General features: G+C 44.5%; 1 protein-coding gene across 1 annotated transcript in view; it reads right to left on the bottom strand.

Moving 5' to 3' along the window:
* The window catches only part of ABCA13 (ATP binding cassette subfamily A member 13), a 351,879-nt gene that overhangs the window by 23,764 nt on the left and 314,147 nt on the right, over positions 1 to 13,968 (bottom strand). The window contains exons 54-55 of the mRNA XM_070368866.1: positions 13,150 to 13,253; positions 4,839 to 4,931 (exon numbers count right to left, since the gene is read on the bottom strand). Coding sequence (XP_070224967.1) covers positions 4,839 to 4,931; positions 13,150 to 13,253 — 197 coding nt within the window. The remainder of the gene's footprint in view (positions 1 to 4,838; positions 4,932 to 13,149; positions 13,254 to 13,968) is intronic.

Below are 13,968 nucleotides of genomic sequence, written 5' to 3'. Positions count from 1 at the left end.
AAGCACTATTTACAACAGCTAGAACATGCAAGTAACCTAGATGTCTATCGACAGATGAATGGATAAAGAAGTTGTGATACATATACACAATGGAATACTTCTCAGACATAAAAAGGAATGCATTTGAGTCAGTTATAATGAGGTAGATTAACTCAGAGCCTATTATACAGAGTGAAGGAAGTCAGAAAGAGAAAGATAAATATCGTATACTAAAGACTAGAGATCTCTTCAAGAAAATTAGAGATACGAAGCAAACATTTCATGCAAAGATGGGCTTGATAAAGGACAGAAATGGTATGGACCTAACAGAAGCAGAAGATATTAAGAGGTGGCAAGAATACACAAAGAACTGTACAAAAAAGATCTTCACGACCCAGATAATCACGATGGTGTGATCACTGACCTAGAGCCAGACATCTTGGAATGTGAAGTCAAGTGGGCCTTAGAAGGCATCACTACGAACAAAGCTAGTGGAGGTGATGGAATTCCAGTTGAGCTATTTCAAATCCTTAAAGATGATGCTGTGAAAGTGCTATACTCAATATGCCAGCAAATTTGGAAAACTCAGCAGTGGCCACAGGACTGGAAAAGGTCAGTTTTCATTCCAATCCCAAATAAAGGCAATGCCAAAGAATGCTCAAACTACCGCACAATTGCACTCATCTCACATGCTAGTAAAGTAATGTTCAAAATTCTCCAAGCCAGGCTTCGACAATATGTGAACCGTGAACTTCCTGACGTTCAAGCTGGTTTTAGAAAAGGCAGAGGAACCAGAGATCAAATTGCCAAAATCCACTGGATCATTGAAAAAGCAAGAGAGTTCCAGAAAAACATCTATTTCTGCTTTATTGACTATGCCAAAGCCTTTGACTGTGTGGATCACAATAAACTGTGGAAAATTCTGAAAGAAATGGGAATACCAGACCACCTGACCTGCCTCTTGAGAAATCTGTATGCAGGTCAGGAAGCAACAATTAGAACTGGACATGGAACAACAGACTGGTTCCAAATAGGAAAAGGAGTACGTCAAGGCTCTTTATTGTCACCCTGCGTATTTAACTTCTATGCAGAGTACATCTTGAGAAACTCTGGACTGGAAGAAACACAAGCTGGAATCAAGATTGCTGGGGGAAATATCAATAACCTCAGATATGCAGATGACACCACCCTTATAGCAGAAAGTCAAGAGGAACTAAAAAGCCTCTTGATGAAAGTGAAAGTGGAGAGTGAAAAAGTTGGCTTAAAGCTCAACATTCATAAAATGAAGACCATGGCATCTGGTCCCATCACTTCATGGGAAATAGATGGGGAAACAGTGGAAACAGTGTCAGGCTTTATTTTTAGAGTCTCCAAAATCACTGCAGATGGTGACTGCAGCCATGAAATTAAAAGACGCTTACTCCTTGGAAGGAAAGTTATGACCAACCTAGATAGCATATTCAAAAGCAGAGACATTACTTTGCCAACAAAGGTCCGTCTAGTCAAGGCAATGGTTTTTCCAGTGGTCATGTATGGATGTGAGAGTTGGACTGTGAAGAAAGCTGAGCGTCGAAGAATTGATGCTTTTGAACAGTGGTGTTGGAGAAGACTCTTGAGAGTCCCTTGGACTGCAAGGTGATCCAACCAGTCCATTCTAAAAGAGATCAGCCCTGGGATTTCTTTGGAAGGAATGATGCTAAAGCTGAAACTCCAGTACTTTGGCCGCCTCATGCGAAGAGTTGACTCATTGGAAAAGACTCTGATGCTGGGAGGGATTGGGGGCAGGAGGAGAAGGGGATGACAGAGGATGAGATGGCTGGATGGCATCACTGACTCGATGGACGTGAGTCTGTGTGAACTCCGGGAGTTGGTGATGGACAGGGAGGCCTGGCATGCTGCGATTCATGGGGTCGCAAAGAGTTGGACACGACTGAGCGACTGAACTGAACTGAATGCATATATACAGAATCTAGAAAATGGTACCAAGGAACTTATTTTCAGGGCAGCAGTGGAGAAACAGACATAGAGAACAGACTTAGGGACATGGGGAGAGGGAAGGAGAGGGTGAGATGTATGGAGACAGTAACATGAAAATTTATATTTACAAGTAAACTTACATGTAAATTAGATAGCCAACAGGAATTTGCTGTATGGCTCAGAAACTCAAACGGGCTCTGTATCAGCCTAGAGGAGTGGGATGGGGAGGGAGATGGGAGGGACGTTCAAAAGGGAGGGGATATATGTATACCTGTGGCTAATTCATGTTGAGGTTTGACAGAAAACAGCAAAATTCTGTAAAGAAATTATCCTTCAATAAAAAAAATTAATTAAAAAAAAAGAATCAGAGCAGCAAGAATGTCGTGTCTATGGAAACCACCCAAGAAGAGGCAGTGGGAAGGAGGGAGGCAGAGGGAAGACCTGGACCTGGTCTCGCCCCCAGGCTCAGACATGACGTGATGGCTCTGAGGCCCAGGGGGCACCATCTTCCCCGAGCTGCCTCCTGAAGCCCCCCAACACCTGGAGGAGAGAAGCAGGCACCGCACTGATGACCCCCAGGTTTAGAAGCCCAGCATTCCCTTTTATGATGAACCCTGTATTCTTTATCTCAATATTATGGAAACACATGCACTCAGTGTGTCACAAGAATATACCAACTTTACACATCATTTTTTGAATGTATTAAGTTCAAGATTCCAGTCAATCACCCACAAACTATCTCTCTTAACAAAATTGTACTATTCATACTTACTGACCATCTGTTCTCAATCCTGTTACACACTGAAAGTGATAATTGCTCAGTGGTGTCTCACTCTCTGTGACCCCTGAACTGTAGCCCACCAGGCCCCTCTGTGCATGGAATGGTCCAGGCAAGGATACTGGAGTGGATTGCCATTCCTTTCTCCAGGGGATCGTCCCAATCCAGGGATTGAACCCAGGTCTCCTGCATTGCAGGCAGATTCTTTACCATCTGAGTGACACATTACACATTATCAGACGTGAAACTCAGCAGCAGGTGAGAGCATGCAGACCAAAGCGGGGAGAGGATGCTCCTCCAGGGACCTTGCTCACTGCCACTTCCAGTGAGGTCAGGAGACCTCCTGAAGGGCAAGAAGCCAAACTCAGACATACATCACCCAGCAATCGGGCAAGGGCTGTAAAACTTTATGTGGGCATTCATAAAGGTGAGGGAGCGTGAAATATTATTTTTCTTTTGATGATCCTTATTAAAGGTGAGCAGAGCACATTCTGAGAGAAGTTTCCAGCAGGCTATCTGATGAGGGATTGACCTGAAATGAGAGTGAGCAGGGCAGACAAGCAGTGCCCCAACTCTGAGCCACCGGAAAACAGCGATCTACTTCCCAACTCAGCATCTCGATCCAAGCATTCATTGTTATTTTCTCCATAGAATAAAAAATATTTCAACCTAATATATAAATTTACAAATTTGTTACAAATTTAACAAATCTCTGCTTTGGAATTCCAAATTTAAAAACGTTGACTAAATAAAAGAGATTTATCAACATACATGGATAAATTACTCTAGGTCAAAAGGGACAGATTAAACAACACATTTAAAAGAAATGACAGGCAGACCTTGGAGACACTGCAGGTTTGGTTTAGGCCACCACAATCCAGCAAATACCACAATTACAGGGGTTACATGATTTGGGGGGCTTCTCAGTGCATATAAAATTATGCTATACTGTAGTCTATTAAGTGTACAATAGCATTATGTCTAAAAATGTACATGTGATGTGAAGTCACTCAGTCATGTCCAACTCTGAGACCCCATGGACTGTAGCCTGCTAGGCTCCATTCATGGGATTCTCCAGACAAGAATACTGGAGTGGGTTCCCATTTCCTTCTCCAGGGGATCTTCCCAACCCAGGGATCGAACCTGAATCTTCCGCACTGCAGACAGACTCTTTACTGTCTGAGCCACCATGGAAGCCCAAAAATGTACATATCTTAATTTTAAAAAGATTGTTGCTAAAAAAAAAAAATGCTATCATCTGAGCCTTCAGTGACTCATAATCTTTTTGCTAGTGGAGGGTCTGAAATACTGCAACAATTACCAAAATGTGACACAAAGACAGAAAGTGAGCAAATGCTGTTGGGAAAATGGTACCAACTGACTTAGTCAGTGCACGGTGGCCACAAACCTTCAACTTGAAAAAAACGCAGCATCTGTGAAGTGCAGTCAAGTAAAACGCAATAAAATTGTGGCATGCCTTATAAACTTTGAAAACAGTTTAGGCAACTCTGAATTTTTTTAAGTTATATGAATACCTAAAAACACTCATACAACTTGATTATAGAATCATTAATATTCCAAAGAGTAAATGGAAAAAAAGACAATTAACCAAGGAAGAAATCTAAGCTATTAAAGCACAAAGTCTCTAGTTTATTAGCTGAACTAGGAAGCAACCACAAGGACCATCTTTCACCACCCTAAATCCATGGGGTCTTTCTCCAAGTGCAGCACAGGTTACTTACCCACTCTGGGTGAGGGATATGTCAGTACAATCTTTCCATGAGGTTTTGTGTATCAGTGAGGATGCTTTTGGTCCCATTTCATCTTGACTCTGCAGTGGTATTTCGAACCCTCCCAATGTCACCACAATGACAGTGGGTGTCCTTGGGGGCAGAAGACCTTGTGGGGAAATGCTGGGCTCTGTGGGGCTGAGAGTGGGCACCCCTCGGCGATGGTGTTTCACACACACCCTTCCCATCGCAGCCTCCGTCTCCTCTCCCAGGCCATGAGGGGCCTGCACCATGCCAACCCTAGTGCCCCTCCGGTTATAACGGGTCCAGCTACAAATTCACAGCAGACATCTAAATGAAAAGATGGCACGCACCTGTTTTTGATGTGCTGTGGGGAACCCAGGCATCGAAAGCTGCCGTGGACCATGATGGCAAGCCTTGTGCACACAGCCTCACACTCCTCCATGCTGTGGGAGACAAGACCAGGGGTGAGCCGCAGCCCCAGACTCAGGGCTTGAATCAACAGGGGGATGGGTGAGGAGAGACACGCCATTATTGAAAATCAGCTGACTTTCCATATAGGAACCTCGCAGAACTCAAAACAGCACTCTGGAAATGGTTAAGGCTTCATTTACATGGCCAACTACACGATTAACTAAAATATAGTAGTCTTTCCCTATCCTAGGAAAAACTGTTACTGAATATATAGGAGAAAACCTTTTAGCAATAGCACAAAATGCAAAATAGATCAGAAAGACCTTCATAAATGTGGAATTCTTATGAAAAGAAAGATTTACTGATGGAAAATGAAATTTTGAATCAGTGGGAAGATATATAAGAAAGAGGGAAAAGAACAAATACAGTTTAAATGAGAAATTGTTTAAGAAAATCATTATAATATAAATAATATAATGTAAGTATAAAATGTGACAAGTATAAATTTTGTATAAACTATAAACAAAAGTCATACTTTAATACAGTATGTTATATATAAAAATAACAATGTAATTTATAACTTAGCTTGTAATATAATTTAATATTATGTTGATATGAAGTATGTTATCAAGATTTAAAATTTACAATTATATCATTCTAAATATATAAAAGTATAATATAAATTTTAAGAATTTAGTATAATACTGATCAAAAGTTTATCACTCCCCACAAGAAAAACTGTAAACAATTTAAAAATATACTTTAACACTATTTAGAGAGAGGTAGAAAAAGGTCAAACAAGAGAGAAGTAAAATAAGACTCATTCCAGAAAATATTAACATTTTCTTAAATAATTAAAAAGAGACAGTATGCTAAGGAATTACAAGGAAGATCTTTGGAACAAAATATGACAGTGCAGATGAGACATTAGTATTTTAAATACAGACTAGAGCATGGAACGTGACTCCATGCATAAGAGCAGTGGAATAAACTGTGAAGGGAAGTTTTATGTACTTGACAATGAAAAGCTACAAACTTCTAATAAGTATGTCAAAACACAGCAAACTAACACTTAAAAACCTGCAACAAACACAAAGGGTAATATTTGATGCACTTATTATAAAGAACTCGTGTGTGTGTGCTAAGTTGCTTCAGCCGTGTCTGACTCTTTGCGACCCCATGGACTGTAGCCAGCCAGGCTCCTCTGTCCCTGGGATTCTCCAGGCAAGAACAGCGGAGCGGAATGCCAGGCTCTCCTCCAGGGCATCTTCCTGATGGCAGGAAAGAAGTCACAGGGATCGAACCTGCAACTCATGTCTCCTGCATTTGCAGGCAGGTTCTTTACCATGCGTGCCACCTCAGAAGCCCACAGAACTCATATATACAACTATAAAAATAAACAAAAACTCAAGAGAGAAAGGGTAAATAATATATAGACTTTTCAAAAAAAGTCATTTATGGGTAATAAACATACCAATAAATTACAAACGAAACCATCAAATAAGTGATCTTAAAACTATTTTCTAGCCTGACAGGCATTTGTCACATATACCTGTATGTGTTACAGACAAAAATTCTTTTTCCCTCCATCTCCTATGTGAATAAAAACAATAAACAGATCCAAAAAAATACTCCCAAAGTTAGACACTCTCTCAGTAATTTTAAACAGGTCAGTGTATATATGACTGTTGGAAATAAAACACTGGCATACCTTGGTGAAAAACAATTTGCCAAAAATTCCTTTCCTAGGGACTCACCTTAGCAAAGAAATACAGAAAATATGAATGCATATAACAACTTGTTTATAACTGTAAAAAATCTAGACAGGTTCCACAATAGAATAATACAGAAACATAAATGAGGGTACATCCATATGTGCATCAGCCACTGAAATGAGGGTTTCCAAAGTCAATTAATTGGATATGGAAAAGGTAACGATTTAGCAATGGTAAAATGACAATGTGTGTTGGGAAAACTGCACATATATGTTTAAAAAAACAGTAAGGAAAAGCACAAAAAAGTATGACTATCAAATACCTGAAAAGTGAAGTTACTGGTGGAATTTCTCTCCTTCTTCTACCGTGTTGTATTTTACAAATTCTAAAGAAAGTATGGTAGTTTTCCTGCTGGGGAGTGGACATAAAACAGTGTGCTCGTCGGGTCAGTGTCGTTCTTTTTTTTTTATTTTATTTTATTTTTAAACTTTACATAATTGTATTAGTTTTGCCAAATATCAAAATGAATCCATCACAGGTATACATGTGCAGTGTACGTTCTTATCAAGATTATACTGGTCAGCCTTCCATGCAGCCACAGGGGGACACGCGGCCAAACAGGTCAGTGTGAAGGACAAATTACGAGTCACACTGAAGGGGGCAAGCCACTTGCCCTGGGTTTTGGATCTTCCCACTTCCCATAAGCTGCGATGTGGATACAGCTACTGAGTCAACTCAACACTGAAGATAAAGAATGAGTGACTTGGTGGAAAGAATCGGAGTCCTTGGATGACCCTTGGCTCTGACACAGCCCCCCCGTGTGAACTGAGAATGCAGCAGAGAAATGTTTGTCTGGTCTGGGTCACTGTCATTTGGGGTCTTTGTTACAGTAGCTTAACATGAAGTCTCAGGGCTATTCACATCCCAAGTATGCTTTATATATTTTTCTGTGCATATGTTACCTTTCTCTATGTTTCCTAATTAATTTCAGTTTAAAATAACCATATCATTTTTTATTATGAGTGCATAGTAGGTGTCTCAGAAAAGACAATGGCACCCCACCCCAGTACTCTTGCCTGGAAAATCCCATGGATGGAGGAGCCTGGAAGGCTGCAGTCCATGAGATCGCTGAGGGTCAGGGTCGGACACGACTGAGCGACTTCACTTTCACTTTTCACTTTCATGCATTGGAGAAGGAAATTGCAACCCACTCCAGTGTTCTTGCCTGGAGAATCCCAGGGACGGGGGAGCCTGGTGGGCTACCGTCTATGGGGTCACACAGAGTCAGACATGACTGAAGTGACTTAGCAGCAGCAGCAGCAGTAGGTCTCTAATTAAAGTGATAGAATATCTAGTCACTTCTATATGACCTTCCTAAACACAAGACCCCAACAACTGATATTATTCAGGCCGCAGAATAACGACTTGCAGTTTCCAATTGCCTGAGTATCTGCTATCAAACAACTATGCTCCAGAAACTTGGGATTCTATAGAGTCTTGACCCAGAGGCAGAGATTTGAGATGCTGATGGTCTTCAGCATCAGGAAGGATACACAGAGTCAAGGTTCTACACAATGAAAGGAATCTCTGACCATTCATTCAAACATAAACACTATGCTGTTTATTTTTGGTGATTAAGCAGATGGGGACAGAACTGGGTCAGGTGACTCAGAGCTTTAAGTGTTTATATGGTAAATCCCCTACAGACAAACCTTCAAGTCAAAAACTTTCAAAGACACGAACATGTGTTCACATGTCCAATCATGTAAGTTAGCTCACGTGTCTGCATACACTGTCGTGTGCACGCATCCTCTACACACAACTGTGCTTTCATGTACCACACAGTGCGGGATACAGTACAGCAGTGCAGCATGTTTATTTCAAGCCCTGGATGTCCAGGAGCAAGTGTAAATGCAGTGGTGATGTAGCTGGCATTACTGTACTTTTCAAGGTACTGTTCTGTAAGATTAAAAATGTTTTATTTTTGTGATTTTTGTTTATTATTCGTGAGAAAAGTTATATAAACTTATATAGTATAGTACTACAGACCTGACTGTGTTAGTTGGGTACCTAGGCTAACTTTTTGGACTTATAAACAAATTGAACTTACAAATGTGTTCTCAGAATGGAACTCGTTTGTATACAGTGGACATCCTATGGTGAATTTCTCAGATCAGTGTCTGATGAGTGAGGAGGAAGCAGTTCTGGCCCTCTTGGTCGGGCTGATTTTAATTTCTCATAAAACGTAAATCAGGACCCAGCACTCCTACTTCTGTGCCCTACCCCTGCTCTCCACCACAGTCCCATAGGATAGGGACTTGGAGAGGGGGGAGATGGACTCCTAATTAAAAGGAAACTCTAGTTCAGAGACTTCCTAGAATCAGGGAATCAGTCCAAGGCTGCCTTGCTCTCCATGGTCAGTCATTTAGACCTTCGTGTTGTGTGACTACAGACAGATTTTTGGAAATAAAGATACATCATTAATGTGAGACCAAATGAACAGGAGGATATAAAAAAGAAATTACAGTGATATTTGGTCTTTCTGAGAGCTTTCTGCAATAATTATATGTTACATGAGAATTATAAAGACCTTTTAACGTGACACCTGAGTTCCCAATCTTAGAGCTCAGGGGACCTAAGTACTGGCAGAATGACAATAGAAATCAGAGTTCCCAGGACTGGCAGAGAAAGATGGTCACTGGAAGCAGGAATGTATTATGATAAAGCAAAGGATTTGCGAATTTATCTTACTTCAATGTAACATTTTATTTTCTGAATAGAAAATGAAAAAAGACAAAAAAAAAAGCATACTCAGGACTTTCAGCTAACAGCCATACTGCCAAGGGTAGTCATGTTCAAAAGACAATTAAGAAACTGGAGAAAGTGAACAAAAATGATATGTTTCAGAATTCTGGAAATTGACCAAAAGCATAGGACAATAAGAGAAACAGTTACAGTTGACAAACTGCTGATCCAGGGTAAGAAGGGGGATGGGCTGTGGCATCCTGGCTTGCAACAGGCAGCTCCTAGCAGGGGGCCAGGCCACGAGCATCGGCAGCTTCTCTGCCCTGTGGAAGGATGCGCGCCTTGTGCAGGGCGGGGCAGAGCCCACACCTGTCAGCCCTGTCCCGCTGTAGACTCCACAAGCAGGAAGGGCCAGCAGCCCAGCACCTGGCCTGTGGCTATGTCACGCGCGGAGCCCGTGAGGCTCCATGTACAGCACTAGAGGTTGGAGAAGTCCAGGCCAGCCACTCACGCCACGTGAGCCAAGAAGCCTTACACTTGCCATCCACATGCACCCTACACAGACTAGAGGGAACAGGAAAGACAAAACCAGGCCGACTAGAAAACGGCCTGAGCTGGGAGAGCCCCGCCTTGGCCACACTCAGGTGACAGCAGAGACTGAATCCTTGTAGACCTGCTGCTGCTGCTGCTAAGTCGATTCAGTGGTGTCTGACTCTGCGAGACCCCATGGATGGCAGCCCACCAGCCTCCTCTGTCCACGGGATTCTCCAGGCAAGAATACTGCAGTGGGTTGCCATTTCCTTCTCCAGAGTCCAGCAAAGGCTCTAACTGGCAACTCGCCCGGACAAAAACAGCGTGGCTCCAGAAACACCCAGGCTTCAAAAAATGAAAACAAAGTTGAAAAAAACAACTAGACAGAAGCATCAGGAGCTGCTCACTGCAAGAAACATGAACAAAACCCAGCTAGAACACACAGAGATCTACATCCAAACACATCAAAGTCAAGCCGTTGAAAGGCACTGAGAAATCTGGAGAGAGCCAGACAAAACTCAGGACATCCAGGGAGCAGCGGAGCTGTTAGCGGCTGGCTTCTTATAAGAAGCAACGCAGGTGAACAGACAGCGAGGAGAGATGTTCATTCCAAAAATGTGAGTTAAAACCACACATCACCAGGACGGTTACAAACAGGAAGACCAGCAGTGTTGATGGCAGCCTGGAGATCCTAGAAACTTCCATCAGTGTTCCTGGGATTAAAAGATGATTGACACTTCGGAGAACAGCTCTGCAGCTTTCTAAATGCTGAACACAAGTTACCATACCACCCAGAAAAAGACGCTGAGAGAGCTAGAAACGTGTGTCTGGACAAAGATATGTGTGCGGCTGTTGACAGCACTCTGCACTGAACAGCTGAGTGTAGGAACCATCCAAAGGGCCAGGACCGGGGAGTGGGCAGCAAGCACTGTCCTGCTGCCCAGGGGACACAGCTCACTGCTGGATGCCGAGTGGTGACTCTCAGACAGAGGACAATGACAGAGTCACAAACAAACGATCACAGGTCACATGACTCCATGTGGATGGAACATCCAGGAAAGGCACATTGATGGAGACAGAGAGACTGCAGTGGACGGGGGTTAAGTGAGAACCCTCCAAAGCGATGGAGATGCCCTGAACTGGGTCTTGATGACGAGGCACAGGGCTGTGGTGACGAAAAACACACAGGAAGGTGCACTTAAAGTGGAGAAATCACACGGTACATAAATCACACCTCAAAGAACCTTTTTTTAAATGGCAGTGGGTAGTCTGACAGTAAGGGCTTCCCTGCTGGCTCAGCAGTAAAGAATGCACCTGCCAATGCAAGAGATGCAGGAGACCCGGGTTCAATCCCTAGGATAGGAAGATCCCCTGGAGGAGGAGGTGGCAACCCACTCCAGTACCCTTGCCTGGAGAACCCCATAGACAGAGGAGGCTGGTGGGTCCACAGGGTCCTAAAGAGTCAGACATGACTGGGCTATGGAGAGTGAGGTCTGACAGTAAAAAAATTCAGGAAAGTCGGGCAGCAGGCAAAGCATCACTGACTGCTGCTGTGCCGTTTAGTTGCTGAGCTGTGCCCGACTCTCTGCAACACTATGGGCTATAGCATGCCGCTGTCCATGGGATGCTACAGGGAAGCATGTTGGAGTGGGCTGCCATTTCCTTCTCGAGGGGATCTTCCTGACCCAGGGATTGAACTCAGGTCTCCTGCTTGGCAGGTAGATTCTTTGCCGCTGAGCCACCTGGGAAGCCCATCACTGAGCGAGTGTAAGCTAGAAAAACACAAAGAGGAAGCAGTGGTGTGAACAGCATCCCTCCCCGATGAGGGTCGACCCGCCGGGACCTGAGGGCGGCCCCCAGCCCTCCCAGGGGAATTAGTTCTAGTAATAGCATTCCCGCCACGGGTCTGTGTGCCTGGATTGACAGCGCCTGGTGTTATTTTTCCAGGAACTGACACTGCTGCAGTCATCGGCAGTGTCTCCCAGGACCCCCTCGGAGACCTCCCATCTTGAGTGATGGGCTGGCTTTGTGTTTCACTTCTAGCAACAAGGAGCAGGCCACTCAGTCCAGCTCAGACCTATCCATTGAGGAAATTTGGGGGACACTCCTCAGGGCCCCTCCTCCCTCACAGATCTGGTTAGGAATCCCCAGCCTGCAAGATCCCAGCTGGTCTTGACCTGGGCCTTTGCCCACAGTTGTGTTTTCATGAGCAACCCCGCATAATGAGGGCCCTCCGCCCTCAGAGGCAGAGCTGGCTGGCTTGTCAGCTGCTATCAAGCAGAGGGTTCCCAGGTCCGTGTGTCTGTCCTGTGCCCACAGGTCTCTGTCTGAGTCTTTGGCATCCCTGGGGTGACCCAGGCTCAGGGGACCAGATGACTTTGCTGATGCAGGGTGCTTCTCTCTGACTCATGAGTCTCCTGTCTTCTGGAAGCATCCAGGAAGCCCATACGCCAGATCTGTAAACTTGCAAGTAAGGAAGAATCCCAGATCCTTCACCGTTGCTAATATGTTGCTCCTGGCATATTTGACTTCCAAGGCAGAAGAAACCACCTCTAAACTCTAAAGCCTGATCTCCACTGTAGGACATACAGTGCCATGTATAAAACAGATCACCAATAAGGCCCTACTGTAGAGCACCGGGAACTCTTCCCAGTACTCTGTGAAGACCTTTATGGGAAAAGAATCTGAACACGAGGGAGTATATGTACATATAACTGATTCACTTTGCTGTACAAGAGAAACTAACACAGCATTGTAAATCAACTATATCCAATAAAAATTAAACAAAATAATAAATTTTAAAAAGAATGCTGATGAGCCAAATCACTGTGTTCACTCTCCCTCCGTGAGTTTAGGAAACCCAAGAACTGCGTCCCTCTGCGGCCTGGAACAGTGCAGCATAAAGCCAAAAAGAAGCCAACCATGTGAAAATCTCACTACAAGACTAATTCTGTGAGGAAGAAAATACAAGACCCTATTTAGAAACGTGCTGAGTTTTCATTTCAGCTAATTCTCCTGCTGGAATAAAGGGGCTGAAATTGGTCGCAGAAGGGCCTGAGGAGGATGCCTGGCTCTTCAGACATGACTGACAGACAGAGTGTGGTCAGTGAGGGCCCACTGGCTGCAGAGTCCCAGCCGGGCCACACGTCGGGGGAATGGCTTGGTCAGTGTCCCCACCTCCGTCAGGGGGTGACACATGGCATCTGTGTGGCAGTGCTGTGTGGGGCACTGCACCTGGTTGGGGAGCCACTGGGCTCACCTGTGGGAGCTCAGGACCACAGCACAGCCCTCCTCAGCCTCCTTCCTCAGTGCCTCCCACAGATGCCGCTTGGAGCAGGGGTCCATGCCTGAGCTGGGCTCGTCCTGAAGGAGAGAGAACAGAGGGTGAGGGGAGGGGGAGAAGGCACTCGGGAACACACTCCCCGGAGCAAGGGTGCAGGCTGGGGGAAATCCAGCCCCAGCTCCAGCCCATGCGCTATGCTCAGCAGGCACCAGCACCCCTCAAGTCTGCTGGGCTCCCCTTGGAATCCTGGGGAGGCAGGCCTTCCCTGATGCACCCCAACCTCTTTATAACACCAGAAGCATCTACCCTAGAAGATATACAAGAGCAGAAACAGGCTTCATTGGTTTCACAACATCAAGGACAGTGAAATCTCTTTTAAACTGGAAGCTTCCTCCTTCGACAAACACCCAAGCACTTCTTCTCTGAGCCCCTTTAGAGAGAGCTATGTGTAGGCTGCCTGATGCATTTCTGTGCTCTTGCGGTCAGGGAGTACCGAACATATTTTTCTTAAGAGCTGAGGTCATCCACTGCCCCAAAATCACATGACACGGTGAATAGTTACAAACCAACTAAGTGGAAGGCGTGATTGGCCACTGTTCCCTGAGAGAGTCGGAGGCATCACTCCACATTTCCACACAAGTGTCGGCAGCAGGACACTTGTCCTGTCTCTGGGGAGGATGCTGAGCGTCCTTCAGCATACCTCCTCCACCAGATGCACACACTCACAGTCACCCCTGTCACTAACACTTCACGTGGAGGATTTCAAGGGTGACTTCAAGGACTCCGAAAGACACA

This window comes from Bos mutus, chromosome 4, assembly GCF_027580195.1.
Source record: "Bos mutus isolate GX-2022 chromosome 4, NWIPB_WYAK_1.1, whole genome shotgun sequence".
In the NCBI taxonomy this organism is placed as follows: Eukaryota; Metazoa; Chordata; class Mammalia; order Artiodactyla; family Bovidae; genus Bos; species Bos mutus.
Note: the sequence above shows the minus strand (reverse complement) of the source record. Positions and strands in the feature narration are given on the sequence as shown.